Source organism: Athene noctua, chromosome 8 (genome assembly GCF_965140245.1).
Source record: "Athene noctua chromosome 8, bAthNoc1.hap1.1, whole genome shotgun sequence".
In the NCBI taxonomy this organism is placed as follows: domain Eukaryota; kingdom Metazoa; phylum Chordata; class Aves; order Strigiformes; family Strigidae; genus Athene; species Athene noctua.
This window is the reverse complement of record NC_134044.1, coordinates 12,307,863-12,330,021: the sequence shown is the minus strand read 5'-3', so window position 1 is coordinate 12,330,021 and position 22,159 is coordinate 12,307,863. Positions and strand designations below refer to the sequence as shown.

The 22,159-nt window shown below is 36.3% G+C and overlaps 1 protein-coding gene across 2 annotated transcripts in view; it reads left to right on the top strand.

The window, feature by feature from the left end:
- The window catches only part of DNER (delta/notch like EGF repeat containing), a 134,794-nt gene that overhangs the window by 40,600 nt on the left and 72,035 nt on the right, over positions 1–22,159 (top strand). For both annotated transcript variants that reach the window (XM_074912317.1, XM_074912315.1), the window contains exon 2: positions 13,499–13,795. In XM_074912317.1, the coding sequence (XP_074768418.1) occupies positions 13,499–13,795 (297 nt within the window). The remainder of the gene's footprint in view (positions 1–13,498; positions 13,796–22,159) is intronic.

Genomic DNA, 22,159 nt, shown 5'->3' with positions numbered 1-22,159 from the left:
GTTCTCAAATTTTTTTGACTTTCAGTGGAATCTTAAAGGAACACTGTAAATCTGAAAGGTTTCCTGGACATAAGAAAGCAAACCAGAAGCAAGATAAATGAAGAAAAAAAATTATTTTTATGACTTTTCTTATTCTTGTCCATATTTGTGTTATCCTTTTAACTACTTAGCTTAAGTAAACCAATTTTTGAACCAACAGTGAGGGAGCAGGAGCTAATGACAAAATTTATACCACAATGAGGTTATTTTGTGTTTTACCCTTTTGCAAATACAGCATAAAGATCATATCCTAATCCATTACACTTTCTGTCCTCAGAGGCAATGCCACTTGTGTAGTGCCTTAAAATATCATGTAACCTGACACAGTAAGAACGTAGGATATGGCACAGCAGGGATTTAATGAGCTATTTTTTTGTCCATCACCAGAAGCTTCCTGCAAGCCATGCCTGTAGCAGTGGTTTTAAATTTACATTTCTTTTTCTGTTTTTCCAATCTTTTAAAAAAATTTTAGTATAAGCATATTTGCTGAAGATCAAGGACAAAATACTGATGCAAGATGTGCTTGTGTAGTTTTCAATAATTTAAAAAAATATTTGACATTTGTCAAAAGATGCTATCTTATTCTGTGATGTAAATACATTCATGTACAAATTGAATTTTATGTGGAGTTGGATGGGCCTCCAGAGATTGTGTAAAATGTACTATACTGTTTTGTTATTTGTAGGCTGACTCAGTGTTTGGCTGCCTGTTCAAATGTTTCCTAAATCACCATCTTTCAATACAGTTACAATAGGAAAAGTAGCATTTTTAATATCATGACTAACACTTACATCAGAGCTAATCATTATGAGCGACAGCATGCAGGTGCCTCACTAATGTATGTGACTTGGAGGCAACATGCTGGGTGATAACCCTAGAAATAACCCAGAATTCTTTTATAGTAGCAGGAAATATTTCCTTGAATTCTTATAGCTGTTTCAAAAAGGGGTAAAAAAACATTGAAACTTGAATTAAAAGAATATCCATAAACACTTGTCCTTAGCTCTGGAGTGCTATCAGACACTCCCGTGTGTCTTGCTACCCATTATATCATAAATCAGTATGGGAGAGTACTTCTGGCGTGGTTTAAATCTGTCACAGCCAAACACCGTGCAGCTGCTTGCTCACCTTCCTCTCCAGGGGATGGGAAAGAAATTGTGGCGGTAAAGGGAGACTCGTAGGTTGAGATAGAAACCTATGAGATAACTGAAATAGAATAAAACAATAACAATAATAGAAAGTGCAAACATGTAGTGCACAAGGTGATTGCTCACACCCACTGACTGATAGTCAGCCCGTTCCTGATTAGCAATCCTGAAATACCAAGATCCCACAACTGCAGTCCCAGAAGTGAGAGAGAAACCCCTTCCTTCCTGGCTGACCCTCCTTTATATACTGAGCATGACCTTACATGATAGGGAATATTTCATTGGCCAGTTTGGGTCCTGGCTCTGGCTCTGCTCCCTTCCAGTTTCTTGTACACCTGCCCACAGGTAGAACATGGGGAGTTAGAGAGCCCTTGATCTCACTAGCAACAACTGAAAACGTCAGTGTATTATGAACATTCCTCTCATACCAAATCCCATACTGAATCCAAAACACAGCACTATTCTAACTACTATGAAGAAAAATTAACTATCCCAGCCAAAACCAGGACAGCCTTTTAAAAGCCCTGCTGTTTGCCACCCTAAATGAATGTTTTGTGATAAGAAATAATGGGATCTTGCAAAAAAATGCACAGAAAACTATTAAAAATGCAAGCATGCATACAAGACTCAAATTAATAAAAGGCTGCTAGAGCTATCTGCAGGAAATAGAATTCTGCTACTATTTTTTTTATATCCAATACAAAGCTTTCCAGCATAATTGTGATCAGATCTGCAAATCCTTACCCTCCTGATTTGGGTAGGTAGTCTCCATCGACTAGGTATCGCACATGTGTGCAAGAGAATGGTGATGTACAGAACATCAGAGGTTCTGTGCCTGAACCAGTAAAGGCAATAAATTTTGTTCTTGAGTAGAAAGAGTTATGTGTCATATAGGTAGGAAATGACATATAGTGGCAAAACAAGTGAGAATCATTGTTGGAGTTGGTTTTAATATTTTGATTACTATATTGAAAGAACCAGAGGAAAAAGCAGGTAATGTCACTGTACCGGTATATAAATCCAAGGTATACCCACATGTCTGGAACTCTCTCCCTACCTCAGAAAGGGTCAGTGACATGGTATATGAAACAACTTCTGAATATCTTAAACTTATCTTGTTCACCTCTTTTCCAAACACAGTTGTGACAGAAGTCTCAAAAATCATGAGTGATGTGAAGAGAGCAACATATTTGCTAAATATCACCAGATAAGGAGTCGGAACATATAATAAAATTTCCAAACGGAAGATTTAAATCAGACAAAAGGAATATTTCCTTACAGAAAGTTTTCCTCACAGAAGTTCTACAGTTACTGCTGTAGAATTTTTTTTAGATGCCATGAAGTATTGCTGAGTTCAGAAAGTGATAAATCTAATTCATAGCATCAAAGCGTTAAAGGACCAGGCCAATAGACATAAATTAGCATTGGGATTATTATCTAAGACAGCAGATTTGAAGTCATTCAAAGAGAGTAATGAAGGATTCTGAGAAGTAAAAAAATATGGGGAATGATCTATGACATAAGTTTCAATTTGTCTGGATACAGAAATTCATGAGGTTAAATCATCAAAAGAAATTTGTATGAGTGAGAGAAATTGTAGAGAGGTATTGTTTAAAAAAATACTAATTCCTGGAGTTTATAGTGCACATCAGAATGACAGCATGCACAAGATGTAGTTTGATGACAGATATAAGATCATTTGATATATGACCTCATGAACAAAATTCATAGGAGAATTTATTTAGGTCACAGCCCTGCTTTCTACAGTGGTAGAAAAATGGTCTGTAAAGTATTGTATCTGATTTTGTAGATCCCAGTGTTTAGACCAACTGAAAGAGCGATTTAAGCAAAGAAGCCCTGTAAAGGGACACGGCCCCTTTATTTGTGCCCTTTCCTCTAGAGGGGGCACAAATCCTGTAATTTCTTTCAGGAACTATTCATTAATGTTGGCAACAGCTCTGATCTTTGGGGCAGATCTAAAATGATAGATGATGAGTTTTTCTACATGTATCTTTGATCATGTTGAACAGTGAGTATACATGGCATCCTGGAGACACCAGTGAGAAGATCGTACAACAACCACTTTCTTCTTGTTATCTCTGATGTGACAGAGAGAAAAAAAAACCCACACTGAGGAGTAATTCTCCTATTTGTAATGACAGGCTCCCTGTAACTTGCTGCTGGAGACCTGAGAGTACATACTACTGTCCCAGAGAGGTGGGCTAAATACCAAATTTCTATTTCCCTAGGTTTAGAGATTTTAGAGGTAGTTCCCTGTTTGAGTTGTCCTAGCAGGAAGGCACAGTCCTCTGCATTAAGTAAATGAAAAGTTTCTGTATATAACTAGAAGTCATGAGATCGAGAAGCTGAAATTACAAGAAAATAATTAAAACTGGACATTAGAAAATTGTATTGGCATTGGCTAGAGAGATAAAACCCTGAACAATTATTACTGTGTATGTTGTGGGAAAAATCATAATCCAGTTTATTTTATTACAATGTAAACAAAATAAATTTGTTTTTAGAAAATAGTCCCAAGAACGTTGTTCTACTGACTGGGCAAGCCAGTTATTTCAGATGAGGTTGAAAGAACAACTGCCTTGAACCACTGCATATAAAGACCTATTTTATGCATCTGAAGATTGACTTATTCTCAACATTCAGGCATATGCTGCTGTTGTCATACCTTAACAAGTTACTGTGTGTTAGCTGCATTGAAGCAACTGAGTTCGCTGTTAGCCTGTCATAAAATGTGAGATAAAACTTGGTAGTTGCAACTGCTTTCACAGAGCAAATTCACAGGGGCAGAGGGTGTGACGATGGGAACGAGTGTCAACATGAGTAAGTGATGGTGTTTAAGCAAGGAGGAGCAGAGAAATTTTGGGCTTTTATCTTTGTTCCTAACATTGTTCAAATATTTAGTCCAATTACTTCTTGCAGTAAAATGATAAATTCTTCAGGGGTTTGGAACTGAATGTTGAGTTGAAACTCTTTGGACATTGCTCTTCATGTGTAGGCAGATGCTTTGTTATGAGATAAAGATGCTGACTTTTCTATACTGCCTCTGACCCTGTCTTAATAGAAAAAATCATTTGTGACCAGAAAAATGTTTAGATTCCTAATCCAAGAAGGAAGGTTGTGAGTGAGTCTGCGTAACAACCAGAGAACTGAAGGCAGCTACTTCACACTGGTATCCCTTTTCACTGATTCCCTATAGATGTCAGTTCTGCTCAGTGGGTCAATTAATTAAGTATTCAATATGTAACCCCTAATAACTGCATTAACAGTGTAGCTGAGACTTCAAATTTTAGTCCTGAGCCTGAACGATTAAAATCAAGTATATATTAATATACAGAGGAAAGAATTTTTAAAATAATGATCACAGGGAGTAACTTAATCCAAAATAGCAATACAGAGAACGCATACTGAGTGAATGCATTCATGCATTTGCAGTTTTTATTATCTTTATTTTAGTATTTCTCCAACTAAACAATGTTTTAACTTTTGATCTGCCAGGATGTTTAAGTATGAGAAGTAAGAATAAATTCATGAGACCACATACCTGTGATATACTGTGTTGTCAATAGTACCGCACCGAGTGCAGTGATGTTGGTTGCATTGCTGGTTTGAAGGCGCTGGAGGACCTGTATAATGCTCGTCTGTTTGACCAGGTGCATAAGCATTTTCTGGTTTATTGATTGCCAAACGTCTCAGCTGGCAAAATGTCTCCTTTCTGATGTATTGTGGCTTGAAATGGTAACAACTATTTATTTTCAAACTTGCCAAATTTTAATTGTTTTTTCATACTTGATTTGGAAAAATATGGCATCAGTGGGCTGCTGATTATATCACATCTCCTAGATACCTTATGGATGTGTTTTCTTTTCCTGTTTCCACAACCTCTCGTGGGCAAAAAGCTATGACAGTAGCGAGTTGTCACATCTATTTTTCAGGATTTCATGTGGTATTGATGGTTTAAACTACATAGTTTTACTGCACAACTCATTGTGTTATTCAGTCCTTCTCTTGTTCTTACAAGAACTGTGTGCTATTTTGCTTTATCTCTTCTAGAAAATGTCTGAAGTCTTAGACTTGTAAATCAAGAAGTGTCATGAGTACTTGAACTAATGAAGTCTTGGTTTATGTGAATTTGTGTCTGGAGGTTGATTGATGTCGATGCTAAAGAAAATGGGAATGCTGTTGATGTTCCCATTGTTGAACTTTGTAAGGGTGCTCTTGTCTTGTAGCTAGCTTGCTGTATAATAAAGTGTGAGCTTATGCTGTGGTCTTTTACCAGTTAGAGCACTTACACAGGCTTGATCCTCTATCTGGTTGCCTGTTCATGCAATGGAAGTACAAGAAGTTTAATTATTTTTGAGATCTTTGGAAAACTATAAAATCTGGTTTGTTCACTGGGGTCCGAATTTATAAGGGTGGACAGACACATAGATTGTGTAAAACTTTGCATACCTGAATGGACCCTCCCTATAGTGTGCTGTTGCTTTTAAAACAGCTAAAAATTTAGGAATTGAAAATCTCTTACTTTCAGTAGGATAAGTAATTTCTTTAGCCAGTTTTGAAAATCCCAGTAGTAGATTGTTTGGGATTTTTTGTTTCGTAAAGATATTTGAATAGTATTCCTCCCTGGGCTAATCCTGATTATGTCATAAAACTGAGTATCTATGGCAGAATTTGTAAGATTTTTGAAGTAATATTATTAGCTTTGAATTAGACTGTGACCCATATGCTTAACTTCAAACTTAATCAGAATGAATTAATCTTTTGTTTAAAAATATCTTAAAGTCTTTTGCATGTAAGTTGTAATACTTTTTTTTTTTATAGAATATTACATGTCATTTTTTTGGGTCAATTAATGACTTCTAGAATAATATAAGGGAGCATATTTACTTAATTTCAGCTTCTCACGTGAACAATGTATTTGAAACAAACAGAAAGTTAATTCTAGAAATAAAAATGTTACCAATTTTCATATCATTACATGATGACCTACCATAAAACTATTTTGTGTAACCTACAGTTGCTCAGGAAAAAACGCTTCTTAAAAGGGAAAACAATATTAAGAATAAAGACACTATTGATAATTCTTTCACTGTGTGATGCCTTCATAATGAAATAATAGCATAAGATCTAAATAAACAAATGTGTTACGTTACTCTAACAAATTTAATGCTTTGTCTTCAGAATTACCCCCTAGTTTTACTACCAGTAATGAGAGTGCCACTGGGGTCCCATTTAACAATTTTACTGTAGGTTGCCAGCCTGTACTGAAGTAAAATGAGGTGATGCTGCAGTAAAAAGCCTCAATATAATCTTCACAGATCTATTGATACTTAGGTCAACTACTTGTCAGAAAGGCTCTATCTTCAGGATAGATATTCTGACCTAATTTTGTTTTTAAAAAACATCTTTGCTAAGTATGGGTGTTGCTGAAAAACAAAGTAAATTGACAGGCTGTCTACTTGAAATGTAATATTAAATCCACTATATCTAGACAAATATCAAACAGTTTGAATGGCCTTTCCCAACAGGATAAAGAAAAATGTAAAAAAAAAAAAAAAAGGTATTAAAAGTAATCTGATGAAGAAAGCTGAGAAAACCTATAAGATGCTTCTCAGTAATTATCTACAAGCTCACATCTAGCAGTACTCTGTGGTTAGTGTGAAGTAAATCTTTTCCTTTTCTCGAGGGAGGGGGAAAGTGATCTCGATTTATTTTGTAGTCATTTCAGTATGCCTTGAGGTACGAATGAGCAAAGTAGTTGATGTATGGTAGCATTACGCATGGGTAACTTAGCCGTTTGCCAGAGCTCTGTTTTTAAAGCCTATCATGCTGTTTAAAATTTGCCTTGTTATGTTTGCTGGTTTTTCAAATAGACTTGGGCAGCCATGCTTTGGTTCTCAATTAAACAGGCAATTTCTTTGGGCATTTTTCTGCAGCTTCACTGAAGTAAAGAAAATGGTTTATATCCATTTATTACATTCGCTGGCAGTTTCATTACTCTGAATATTCAAAACTCATAGAATGAGAATGGCAGCTTGGAAGTAATCCAAAATGCTTATGGTTAGTTGGTGTTTCAAGGAATCATGTTCTGAATTAACTGATAAAGGTTGCACCACTTTGTTAGACTTATTGATGTCTTTCCTGATGGGTTAGGGCATTGAGTGGAATTGCTAAAGGAAAACAGTAAATGTTTGCTTCTAGAAAGAAGTTGCTTACGTTGTAGTTTCAGTATGATACAGTTCTTAGGATCAGCCCTCTAAATCTTAATTAATTCCACTTCTGTGTGCAGCTTGTAGTTTCTAATAACTGAAACTGATGTAGCTGCCATGTTAATGTTTTCTGTACTATATAAATGTTTTGTCCTGCTTACATTGTTTTGAGGGATGGGAAAGCAAGCCCCAATTGCTCTGGTTTCCAGGAGCTCTGCATAAATCACTTTCTGATACTTTATGGCCTGTCCATTCTTTGAAGTCCCTGATAGCCAGGGCTCAAACAGATACAGTTCATATTCTGATTCCTGTATGGACTGGCTGGTGTCTGACCAAGGTCCAGGTGGTCACTGCACCCCGTGAGGCAGTGTTTCACTGTGACGTAGCACCAGTTCTCCACATGTGGTAGAAGTACCAAGAGCATCCTTAAACATATATGCAAAAGTATTTGCAGGCAGCTTTTCAGTAACAGCTATTTAAGGTGGAGATACCTATGTGCACCATGGTGCTGTTACTAATTAATTTTTACATTCTCATGAGGCAAAAAAAATCTCATTCATCCTAACTCTCATAGTGTATTAGCCACTCTTTTTATTTGTTATGTTTGGTTACAGTTGGAAAAATAATGTATTTGTTAGCCTACTTGTTTTCAAGAGATCTTGTTTTGATGAATAGTGTCTAAACATGCAATAGCAATATGATTTTGCTGTCTTTTGTGGGTTAATTAGAAAAGATTATATAATTTAGGAATTTCTTAACTTTAAAGAATCTTTGCTGGGTATTTCTCTGAATGCTTCTGTTCATCTGAGCAAAGAAGTGTTCAGAAGAAACGTGAATAGCCACAGAGAGAAACAAAGGAGAGAGAAAGAAAGAATAAGAAAGAAACAAACCTGAATAGCTGCAGGTTACAGATTGAGCCTTCTGTACAGAGGTGTATTTCTTGAGTATATTTATTTGTATTTCACTGCTGCTTGAGAGTTCCTATCTACATCTGGCTCTGTGTTTACCATCCTGAAAAAAATTGCTCTCTAACCAGACAACACAGGCAGTGTGAGAAAGGAAGTGTAATCTCCATTTTACAGTTAGGAAAGAGGCAGAGATAGAGTCTGACTGTTCTCAGGTCACACAGGATGTCTCTGGGAGAGCCAGAAGCTGAACCCACATATGCTGCTTGAGTCCCACTGAGTGACAAGACAGTCTTTTGTCAAAATAGAAGAAAATGCATTTGTTCAATATACTAATCTCAATGCTTTTTCTGTGGACACTTTTTGGAACATCTAGGGTTTTTTCTATTTCAACTCATCCTGTTTTCTTGTCTTTCATTTCCTAGTTTGCATTAATATTTAATGTGTGATAGAATGGGATTTAAAACTTCACTGAATGAAGGATAGAACGAGGCTGAGTTTAAATAATAGTTTGGACATAATTAAAATTCTTTCAAAGAGATTACATTTCTAGATAATCTTTATTGCCGTTGCTGTCTCAAAGATTTAAATCTGTTTCCATCTCTTTCATAAATTGATGCATATGCATAGATAGCATGATATTTCAGATGTGCGTATAAGAAAAATCTTTTTTTTCCTACTTACTGTATTAAAACCAAACTGATAATAGCTTAGACAGTAGGTTTTAATAATTTTCCGTATAAACTATTCAGAAGTGGATAGTTTTTAATATACTGTGCGTAGCTTGAAGTTGGTGTGTCTGATGCCTTCTCTCGGTTTGTGATATGTGGTGGATCTTCCCATGATCTCTTCCTGGTCAAGCTGTTTGTTTTTGTATTGGGGAATTTCTCCAGAAATATAAGTGCAAAGCCAGTTTTCCTTTTACTGTTTTAAAAAGATCTATTTTTATCAGAATACATGAAGAAAATATTTGTCTAAATGCCAACCAGATAGAGTCAGTTTACATACCTGAAAACACAACATTTTATCCTGTAACTGGAAAAATTATCTCAGGAAACCATTGAAGAGTTGGAAATTTATAGGTTATATCGGCTTTTAATATCTGACAACTGTTTCAGAGATTGTGAGTCCTACTGCACACATGTGTAAAATATCAGTCTTTGACATTGTGTCAGCTTGGCTTTGTTAACAGGTTGACATTCACTGTGTAGAATGGATTTAAACAATCTGTTGAATTCCTAATATAAGGACTGGATTTACTCTGTTTTTTTCTTATTTTACTGGGGTTGCAAGCTGGTATAATGTTTTCTGTGATTGTAGGCCGCAGCAATAAAACCAGCCAAAAGTTATTTTCGTACTAACACATCTAAGAGGAGACTCAGAGGTGGAAGACAGGTTTTGTGGTGTTTAGGAGCTCATCTATAGCCTTCTCTTTAGTCTTACTATTCTATTTTTTTAAGCTCTCTGGAGGATCTACCTGGACTGTCTCCAGGTAAAACAAGTAGAACCCCTCTGAAGAGATGCTGAATGAGCATTGAATGGCAAATTGGTGTCACCAAAAAGAGGACTGGCAGAAAGATCTTACAGATTTACATCTTTCCGTTCTTAAACTGAAACCTTAGGAAACAATTGGACTGGCTGGCAAACAATCCATGTTTGTGAATGTGATTCTGAAGCAAGCCTAGTGTTTTACCATATTCAGTCTGCATTTGGAAATTAACTGCAATACGAAGGGCACCTTGGTATGCATCTATTTTAGGATTCTATTGGAAAAATACTCCAAAGATTACAACTGCCTAGACATATGGAATAGTAATTGCATGCAAATACGTTTTATGATTTTTAGCTCAGCTTTGGCAGTTGCAACTGCTGACTGTGCCTGTTTAGTCAATGAATGTATTATAAAAACAGACTATTAAATAGAGAAATAGGGACAAAAACAAGAGACCTAGATACTAAATACACTTTCTTAATCAAGTTTATTGAAATTCTACACCTAAACAAATGCTGGGATTTTTTAGTTGTGATTATATTGTGTTTTTATTTAATCATGTTCTATGTGGATACATATTACTTGCTTCCTGCTTTTCTCTTTGCAACAGTATTTTAAAATACTGTGAACTTCACAAACAATGGCTAAAAAAGGGCTTTTAAAATTGTGTACTCATGGTATACTTATGTTCAGCTCACAACTAGACCAAGGACAGTCTGTGAGCTTTTTTCTGTGAGCTTGAAAAGTTAGTTGAAGGTTAAGTCTTGAAACTTTGCTACCTTTTAATTCTGATGGAGCCATGCAGTTCATTGTGTCAAGATGTTTCTCAGAGTCCTTGGAGAGGACTAGAGGAACCACAGAAACATCACCCAACACAAATTAATCAGTTTTATTTCCTCATCTCTTTTTAATTGCTAAGTAAAATGAGTTTTCTTTAGTTCAACAGAAAACTTATGTGCACAAAGGACGCCGATTTATTTTGATAGGCTTACTGAAAGAAAAATGAGCTTTAGAATTAATAGTAACTAAGAAAAGGGAATTCTAAGTTTAAATCCTGTGAAGTACTTCGTAAAACTCAATTCTGACCAAGTGCATGGCTGAAGTTCTATATCTACACTCATCTTTTTTTGTTCTTCATTTAAAGCAGTCTTAAATTATTTCACTTTCACTGCATGTGGAAAGTTAGTGGCGATTCATAAGGTGCAAGGTATGCGTGGTAGTAAGCACAGCTGTTTCCAGTCACACAAGCTCAGAACAGTTTACAGCAAATAACATGTATTGCAATGCACTTTTTATTATTTTGCTTGTAAAGTGAATGGATATATTCACTCAGGGGAAAAAATGCCTTTTGTGATTGCTTGAAAATATTCTTTCTTGTTACTAGGTTTGCAAATAATATTTTACATGTGATGAGAACAATTAAATTTCATCAGAATAGATGGCCATTTATTAATCAAAAATGGGTTAATGTGAATTTGGATTAATTGTGAAAGAATGAGTAAAGTAATACTTAGCCAACATTAGGATAGCTTCATGTCTTTGAAACTCAGATCTAGTCCAAGCAACTAGAACATGAAAAAACTGTTGCAAACAATTTTTGAACTGTGTTTTGTTCACACATCAACACTCTTTATCTTCAACCCTCTTAAAGGAAAAGGAAGTTTCTGTGAAAATCTCTGCTACTCAGCACTGGGAGCAAGCTTGAAATGTAACTGACAAACCATAGAACAGAACTAGGTTGTGTTCCTCCCTGGAAATTGTTCTTTTCTGTCACTTAAATACTATTTTGCGAAGAAGCAATCTAGCAATTGTTCTTTGAGAATTTATATATTCTGTTGATTTGCAGGAGAGACTTGAGATAAACCCATTTGATCATAAAAATCCATACTTACTTGATATATTAAGTATATATAAACTCACTATATAGTTGAGTTTTAAAAATGAGGAAGAATCAGAGTTTGACCCTGCTACTGAACGTGTCACCTGATACGTATGAGATGTGTCTCCATGCAGAGTAAATACCATTCAGAGCTGTAATCAAACCATGAGATAAATGAGTAGACCATATATTTTGGACTGTCTTCCATGGCCTCTAACTCTTCTGCATCAGTCAGTACAAAATCTGACATTCATCATTAACTGTCTCCAAAGCTAACTTTCATAATAATATTTTCTCTGTTTTCTGTCCAAAAATGTTACAGAGGCTGGGGTATAGTAAAATTTCAGACAAAGAAAGAATTCTAGCTGAGGTCAATAATAGTACTGTTTATATAATGAAGTGTAATACTAAGATTTGGTGTCCCTGATGCCAGGCCTTTGAACTGATGGAAAGGTAAATTCCTTGTGTAGACTCAACACTTTGTTTTTATGACATTAATGATATATAAAGCTTATGTATTTGTTACGATAAATGAAACAAATGTTTAATAATAAATAACTGCAGTCCTTCACTGAGAAATACAACAAGAAACATTGCTTATGTACGTAAGGACTGGAATATTGTACAAGGAAGAACTGGGTAACCTTTAGGGCTGGAGCACTTGGGTGAAATCTGCACTTAAAGACTGAGAAAATGTCTGTTTCCAGTGATGGGTTATCCCTTTGATGTGAAGACAAATCAAGGGAACTGCCTGGCTTAGTTGGTCAAATGACATGACAGTGAGTCAGCAGTGTGATTTAGCTCTAAGGCAAACATTTCTTAAGTAATATCAAGGAAGCTATTTCCAGGACAAACAAAAGTATCGATGCATTTGCAAAAGGCAGTGCTAAACTTTGGAGTCTGGAGTGCAAAGATGATCATGTGAATGCAGGACTTGTCCTCCACAAGGAGACTGGGCAAGCTTTGCTTATTTAGTCTGTGAGATGAAACTTGAGAAAGGTTTGTAGATGTATTCTGGATGTAAACATCAGCATAGAAGAGAGAAAAGGCATTTAACCTGAAAGTCAATGATGATGTAAGTAAATGAGTACAAACTAGCTGTTGATAAATTTAAGCTAGAAATTAGAAGGTGGCAGGTGAGCTTAGGACAGGATTTTTCCTACATCACTGGGCTCAGTCCTGTCCTGTACTAACAGATGCTGTTTTAAAAATAAGCACACTTTTGCCCCAACTTCTAACTCCTGATAGACAGTTTTCAGCACCAGAACAGATCAGATTCTGAAACTGCTGTCCACTAAACAAAGTGCGGGTAAAAGGCTGCACTATTTGTTTTAGATAGAAGTTGTGTCCACAAATAGGATTGGGTGATGTGGTTAATGCTGGCAACACAGAGCTGCTTCATGTCCTGCTGATCTGTAGGAGTTCTGCGCCCCATTCCTACTTCTGTTGCAGTGTTAAATTTCTAGATGTCTGTTGTTTTCCCTGGGCAGGTTACTCTTTTAAGACTGTGTTTGAAAATTCCTGATTATGAGCAGTGGCCATGTTGCTACTTTGTGTTTATCACTTTGCTTTAATGTGTCAACAGTGAATTAACATTAAATAGTCTGAGAAAAGCGGTTAATATAGATTAATCTATATTCTTTGAATTTATTTCCTTGAAGATACATCAAAGATGAGCTTGGTTCATAAATATGTTTAGAAGATAAATGCAGTGAGAGAAAAGAACCCTGTTTTATAGTCTCTGTAAAGTTCAGAAATAAATCCTTTATATGCAGTAATTGACCTATATGATATGTTTTTCCCAGTTTGTTTCAGATCCTTGTGCCAGCAACCCCTGTCACCATGGTAACTGCAGCGCTAGCGGTGATGGCTACCTCTGTCTCTGTAGCGAAGGCTATGAGGGAACAAACTGTGAACACTCATTTCACAGCCTTCCAGTCTCTGAATGGACAGAGCTGACGTCACCAAGGCAGAGCAGACTGGTCTCATCCACCTTGGAACCTGACATTGTTCTTCCTCGCTCAAGAGCAACTGTGACGTTACCTACATGGCAGCCAAAAGCGGGACAGAAAGTTGTAGATCTGAAATGGGATGAAACAGAGGTGAGAATATTCTATCTAAACAAAAATGCACAGAAAAGAACTTTTAGTCTTATCGTTGTTGGTTTGCAATTTGTGCATGTTGTCGTGGATGTCTACATGAGGGGACTGAAGATATGATCTCTGTCCTGAGTTAAATATGCTAATAAAATTAAACACAGTGAATTTGAATACTTGTTAAAAGTAATAGATTTAAGTTGGCCAACATGTTGTATTAGGTATTTCTTTGAAATGGGATAATATTGTTTCTTCCAATCATTTGTATGACACCGTATCTCCAAACTTCAAATAAATTTAGGAAAATTAAAAGGTTAAAACGATACCTTTAATATATTTTTTTCTGTTTGCAGTTATAATCACATGTTTTGAAAAACACATGTCCTTGCAGTGTTAAGAAAACATAGTTATTTGGGGATTAAAAGTGGTAGTCAATATATTATACAGTACACAACTCTAGTGATGCAATGATGATGGAGGAAACTTCTAAACATTTGTTGTGTCTTTTAGTAAAATTACAAACTTAACAGTGTCTGGCAAAACTACATCTGGAAAGCACACAACATATGAGCTTTAAGAAATGTGATCTTTGCTTTCTACTGTTTTGTACGCTGTTTTATTAGTAATTCTTAGATGTCTTGCCTAGACTCTAGTATCTGCAAAAGTAAAAAGAAGTATCAGACTTAACCCAGTTACTGTTAAATATTAATCTTTACATGTGAAAACTAAGTATAGATAGAAAGTATGTTTTCTTGCAAAGAAAAACTGATTATTTATCTCTGGATAACTTTTCCGTGTATTAAGTGCATTCTATCACATGACCATTCTCCTCCCTTCTTCTTTGAAGTCCATTAGTGCAAGAATGATTTGTCTTTCTCTTCATTGTTGTTCTCTTACTTGGAGGTGTGAGACTACTACTCCTGCATATACTTTTCCTACTGTAGTTGGTACTGAAACCTGATCCAAAGATCACCCACCTATAATAATGCTAACTATGTACAAAATGCATCCCAAAGAACAGTCTGCCATAGAAGAGAGCATCTGTTTTGGGGGTAATGGTAGTGCCTTTTTTTTCATTTTGTTTGGATCAACTTAGTAGCAAGCACCTAGGGCTTCATTAGAAGCTTATTGGTGAAGAAATATTATAATTTCAGTAGTCAAAGAATTAAAATCTTCATGACATCTTTTTCTTAATGAAAAATGCATTGTAAAATTATTTCATTTGAGTTTTTTGAGGGATAAATAGGTTAAATGTCAGCTGTATCTGTTTTTGAAGTGTTTCAAAGAGTGTGATTCTTCTGAGGTGTTTTCACACTCCGTAATGAGAAAGTGAACAGGCATAAGTTTAATCATGGAATAAGTATATTTTTCATCATTCTTTGCTAGCCCAAACAAATTTGTTCATGTTTTTACTGCAATGTTTATTTAAATCAGTTTTTCAAGTTAAAGTCAACCTATGTAAAATATATGTTTGATGTGTTATGACTCTCAGATTATATCTGAGGTACAAGTAGTTGTAGGGCTGTATCCCATTTCAGTGGGAGTTTTGGTGGGCAATGTCTGGAGAACAGAGCTTTATTTCTTGAAATTCCATCTCCCATATCTATTATTTTACAGTAGAACATATGTCAGGCACCAAGTATGGAGTTTGGAGAGCGCACTGAAGCAGAAACGAACAATGATCTCTTTTTATTACTTAGTTTAAAAGAAGTGTCATCTCTGCATGGGTGCTCCATATGTCCTGATCAATTAAGGGCATGCCCTTCTCTGTACCAGATTTCCCTTGTGCTTCTTCCTCAATCTGTTGTCTGGTATTGTATAAGCAACGTTTCTGCCTGGTTTGCATTTTAGGTAGATTCACTAAGCATTTCAGCCAAACAGATCCTTCGCAAGTGGGTATTTTAATAGCTGAAATTCATCCCTTCTCCATGTCTCCTGTTACTTGAGAAATACATATATGTTATCAATTGTGATTGCATTATTAGCACTAACATGGAAGTTATTTGTTACCTTATTATGAAACTACTTGTGTTGATATGTGTTTAATAGATTGTGATGGTTCTTGTGGTCTTTCTAGTGTAGCATTATGATCTTCTGTCCTTTGGAATTCACAGTGAGAGAGATGCTTATCCGAAAGAAAGAGATTTCAGTTTCTCTGACCTATATTAAACTAAAGAGAGTTGATTTGCCTGAAGGTCTGTGTTCAAGCCTCTTCAGCAGAAACTTCAAGAGTAAAGAGTTAAGTGTTAAGCAGGAAACTGCTACCTTTTCTCACATCTTTAAAAGCTTTGCAAAGCTTGTCCTTTCTTGACCTCTTAAAAGGACAAAAAAAAAAAAGTAACTCTAGGTTTTGTGTTGCAAAAATCTACTGTTTTGATCCTCCTTGAGATTCAGAGGCAACAAAGGCGGCTATTATTATGTTGGGTTTTTTGTTTGGTTGGTTTTGTTTTTTAAAATCTTCTAAGTCATCCTGTTTTTCACATTATTGTATGCTGATACTGCAAGTGAACTAATAGTTTTCATACTCTTTTGTCTCTCTGCTTAGAGAGAAATTTTGACAGAATCTCTCAAAATGAAAGCTCTCACTATCTTGCAAGGACGAAGTTTCCATGGAAGCTTTTTCAGCAAGTTTTGGGAACTCAAAAAATGAACAGCTGAGAAAAGTACATTGTCTAAGAGAGGCATGATGTACGGTTACAGTTGGACATTTTTTCTGTATTCTTTAGATACTAGGGATATACTCGGTAATGCTGGCTTGACTGAACCTTCTCAGTAATGTCTCCACCAGTAGACAACACACAGATGTCTTTGGATACAGTTTATTTTCTTAGACAGCTCTTGCTATAAGAAATTAGTCTTTTCCTGGTATGCAAATTAAGGGCTACAAACACAGGTCACTGAGAGAAAAATATTGTCTGTTGGTTTCTTTAGTATAATAGGAATTTATCTTTGTGTTCAGCTGTTGAAAGAGAACATTTTTTCCTACTTTGGGTAACTGACTTGTTCCCCTTGCAAGAGAGATACAACTAGCAATCCACATTTCCCCATTTCAATGATCTTTTGTGTTACAGTGCAGAAAAGATATATATTAGCCAATAATAGAAGAAAAAAGAAACCATTTTGTTTACCCTACTCAACTAACAGATCCAACAAAGGTTTCTGTGTACAAAATCAACTGTAAGAATAGCAGTACTGTACTCATATATTACTTTTCCTTAATAGCTCTCAAATTTTTTTCAAGGGAAATCAGCAGTATTATTCACATTTTACAGATGAAGCCACTGAAGCACAGAGCAGTAAAGTGATTTGCCAGGTATGCAGCCAGGAATTAGAATGCTAGGCATGCGGGTCCTAGTCTAACCTTTTACTTATACTGCAATACTACCACTCAGATTCAAGCGTTTGGAGCTAGTGATTAGAGGCTACAATAAACTTGTAATTCCCCTTGCAATGGGGACAGCATTTGTTTTACATGTGTTCTTAGCAGATTATGAGCCTTTAAAAGGAGTATAGCTGGGTCAGGTGGAAAATCCTGAAATAGAGTGCTCCTGCTCTGCAGCAATGCTTAAGGAATAATTCTGCTTGAAACAGAGACCTTTGAATCTTTGACTGCTTTATGTGTTGCTAAATGTTTGTGCATTTTTTGCCAAAGTATGCTATGGATGCTGAAGGAGGCTGAACAGAATCATGGAGGTGAGATCCATTTGGGGTTGCTAAATACATAGAAATGACAGCTTAGGAAAATCTTTCACATGGAAATAGGTGGCTGGAGGATGTATACTTGCCCTTTTCTTATCCTATTTTCTTGGCCCTCCCTCTTATGATTGCTGTTGGGGTTAAAGTACTGGAATATGTATACTTTTGGTTAGATCAGCTTATACATGTATGTAAGGTTAATTTTGGATTCCTCTTTTTTTTTTTCTTTTAGAAAAAGTTATCATTTAAACAAATAAACTGAAGGAAACAGATTTTGCTAGAATAAGATTAACTTTATTCTAGGATAAGTCTGTAACTTCACTAAATCTCTCCTCTACAATATTTATGTATGGAAATTTCTGTACAATTGCCATTCAGATAAGACAACTTGATGTAAGCATCTCTGGATAGGTGATACCCTTTATTATATTTATTTTCAAAACATAAACCAAAAGTCCCTAAAAGCTCAGTATGCTCAAACAAAACTTATGTGAAGTGCACACAAACCTTACTTTAGTATGTTCCATTGCTAAAAGATGTTTAATGGATAGTCATAAAGACTAGCTTTCCTAAAATCAAAACTCTTGTATCCCCTTTAAGAACAGAAATACCCTACAGAAAACTCTACTGAGTGCAATTATGTCAAAATGCCGAAGCCCTGCTTGCTGCATCTGTATTGTTGGGTGGGCTCAGTATTTTTGATTATCTAGGAATCATCCCATCTTGAAGTCTTTGAGAGTCTGAGCAAAAAACCCCCTCCTGATGTGTTTACTGCCTTTCAGTGTGTTGGAGTAGAAGTATCTATGGCTGACTTGACAGCCTTTCGTTGGATTTTACATCGTAGCTTACTCTTCAGTGACCTGCGTTACAGAATCACAGAATCATTCAGATTGGAGAAGACCCTTGGGATCAACGAGTCCAACCATCAGCCCTACTCCACAAAGTTCACACTGCATGTAAAGATATGACTATGTGGAATTTTTGCTTAATGAACTCCTTTCCACAGTGTTTACCTTTATTCAGAACAGCTCCATACACTCAAGAATAAGAAATGATCATTATTTGTTCAAGCAAGAGATATTTATTGAGTAGCAGTGTTGTGGTTTAGCCAGGGGATAGGCAGCTAAGCCCCACACGGCTGCTTGCTCACTCCCCAACCCAGTGGGAGGGGTAAAAGTGTGCAAACTCATGGATTGAGATGAAGACAGTTTAATAATTTTTAAAAAGTGAGAAAAAGAAAACAACAAAGAAAAACCCCAAACAAAACAAAGAAAACTAAGTGGTGCAAAACACCCCAATTGCTCACCATCAGCCGACTGATGCACCGTCAGTCTCTGAGCAATAGCAGCCCTGGCCAACTTCTATCCCCCACAGCCTAGTTTTATTGCTGAGCATGACATCATATGGAATGGGATATCCCTTTGATCAGTTAGGGTCAGCTGTCCCACTGTGTCCCCCGAACCTTGTTGTGCACCACCAGCCTACTTGCTGGCAGGGCAGTTTGAGAAGCAGAAAAGGCCTTGGTGCTGTGTAAGCACTGCTCAGCATTAACAAAAAGATCCGTGTTATCAACACGGTTTTCATCACAAATTCAAAACATAACACCATGTAAGCTACTGTGAAGAAAATTAACTCTATTCTGGCCAAAACCTGTACAGTCTGATTGTCAGATTTTATGACGTTGACATTGATTTTGGTAGCCATCCTGAGACAAGAAGGCACCTGACTAATATGATTGCCCAGGTAATTTATCTGAGAAAGTGTCATTGTGTTAAGACAGCCTACTGTGCCTGCTTTAAGCATCTACCTCTTGGTCTAATATTGGCAATATTAACCTGTGACAGAAATACAAAGTTTTAATAGTGTTGTCGAGAGGATTGCCATGCACCAGGGTGCGCTGGATCCTCTTGGCAGCGTGATTGCTGACTCTACAAAGTGCCTTTTGCTCAGATGAGCAAACACAAACTGCCAGTAACAGAATTTGCTGGGTGGATATGCAGCCTTCCTTACATCACATTTTAGTGCTACAATAACTGGCAAGTTTTTTTCATTTGATACTGTTTTTGGATGCAGTCTGTCAGTCTTCCCTTGGTGTTCTTCAGAGAGGCACTACTCCTACTCTAAACAGTTTTGCTTTTCTCTCCCACTGGTGAGATATGTTAGAAGTAAGCCTTTATTTTCTTTCTGTTCTGGTTTTTCATTCAAGCATTGTCCCATATGAAACTCTGGAGGGTAGAAACAAATACACTTATGTGGAGGTTAAGCTGTGTGACACTAGATTTTCAGAAGCAGTCATTTTTCCATGCTTATGGGACAAGGGAACTGCTTTTCTTTCTTTTATAATTTTTTTCTCTCTGAATGGATTTCGTGCTGGAAATGACCCTGGTTTGCTGGGCATCTTGACTACAAGAAATCTCTTATGGTTCTATTATATTGCCTTTTATTTTCCTACTTCTCTTTTCCATTTTTAATTCTTTGCAGACAGCTGTTTAAGACATTATCGACAGGATCTAACCTGTTTTATTTCTTTAACATGATTTTTCCCTTGCATAAGGAAGTCTGACAAAGTTGTCATGCTTCTTAGAAAATAAAAGCTACCTCTTGCCACCGTTAGAGGGTTGGAAAAGAATAAATCCTGCAGTCCTTATCCTGATGGAATATTATGTTCAGAAAAGGCAAAACTGCACATTATAAAACTTGCTTTATTGAATTAAAAGTTAATATGTAATCCCTTGGAGATGATTTGAAAGAGTTAGCATTTGCAGGATCATTCCTCATAATACATTCATCGTGATAGTTTCTGTCCTTCCAAAGAAATTAAAGGTTATCTTTCTTAACTGCCATGTCAATTTTAATGGGAGACCACCCCAGAACATAGCCTTGTTTTTCTCAAAGAACTAATTTTCGTACTCTTTTTGTTAACATAATGTCTTTTCAAATATGTTTACATTTTAAAGCATAGTTTTTTCTTTTAAGCACTGATTTTTCTGTAAGATGAGTTTGTATTCATCTCTTTTATTTAGTTCAAGAATGATGTGTGGAGATTAATTAATTCCAGACTAACTTGCCCTACTGCTTTGGCTGCAAGACCATGCAGATTTCTTTGTTGCCCCATTAGAGGTAAAAATAGGAGAACAGGTGGAAAGACAAGACATTAGCCAGTGAGAACCTTCACAGCTAGCAGAGAAGAAAAGCGTCAATTACAAATACAGAGATGCCTGTGTGAGTGTGCACACACATGCACACATACTTATTTGTATAACTTTGGGAATATTTTCAAAATGAAGCACTCTTACTGTGTGTTGGAGTGGGGTTTATGTGAAAGCCGTGATGTCACGGAAGTTACAATGGCAATTTACAGGAAAGAGTTGGTAGGCAACTGGCTCAGGGAGTGAATTTTTACTCACAGAATCACAGTGTAGGTTGGAAGGGATCTCTGGAGACTGTGTGGTCTAACCCTCTTGCTCAAAGCAGGGTCAGCTAGAGCAGGTTGCTCAGAACTGTGTTCGGTTGAGTCTTAAATACCTCCAAGGCTGGAGAGTCCATAAGATACCTGGAGAGCCTCTTCCAGCGTTTGGAAGTATTTGTTAGTTTTCAGAAATATTCATTAATATCTTGTTAATAAGATAGTGAGGAATTGCTGAGACTGATGTGAATTTGGTCATTCCACTTACAGACCACTTTAGTCTGAGGCAAGTGTGACATGTTTTACAAGAAGTTTTGCCTTCTGTGGTTCTTTAAACTCGGTGGGTTGAGATACAAAAGAAATGCAAACACATATCATGGTAGTAGAATGGCTGTATTTTGCACTGTCGATGAGGCCTTGTAGAATTACAGATGCCTGGTCAGCTTTCCCAGAAACTCACTGTGAAATTTCATATACAACTAGTATCTTCAGATAACTACTAGTAGTGAGAGGTTGCATATATGTATCCTAGCATAAATGTAGAATCTGTATGTTACTTTTCTTAGCCTCATTGAACTAAAGGCTTGTACACTTAATTTACCAAAGTAATAAAGGCACTCATGTAAAAATTATTACCTTGGGATTTATGTATGTATTTCAGCACTTACTGAATTGTCTATTTCATTATTCTGGTTGGTGTGTAAGGCAGAAAGTATCTGTAAATTTCACATTATTTAATTTTTTCAGAAAAGTTGTAATATGGAAGAACAGTCTGTTGCCCTCTTCTTAGGTACCACACCTGACTTCCTTTGCAGTCTCATCCATGCTACTGCTATGGCCTGGTAAGGTAATCTTCTAGCCAACTCACTGTTGTCTTGTTAAGGTCCAGGAAGAGACTGCAGGAACAGGCAGTCTTCTGGAGATTTCACTCTTGCTTTCTCAAATGATGCTTCTCTTTTACCTTTGTAAAGACTTGGAAAGTTGAAGCAGAAATGTAGTTCTTGTATATCATGTTCTCTTTTAAAAAACAAAAACATGATTTGAATGCAAATTTAAGGAACATGCATGTGAAGAGGAATTCTTTCCTATCAGCAATTTGATATTTAAGTGTTTTATACTCTTAAGTAATATATTAAAAGAGCAATTCTTCAGTATATTCCATACTGATGTAGGAGATTATCTTTGTAAGCAGCTCCTAAACATACTTTAGTCTTTGGCAGGTGTGTGAAGATTTTGTTTTCTTTGGTGACTATTTTTAAAGTAGCTAC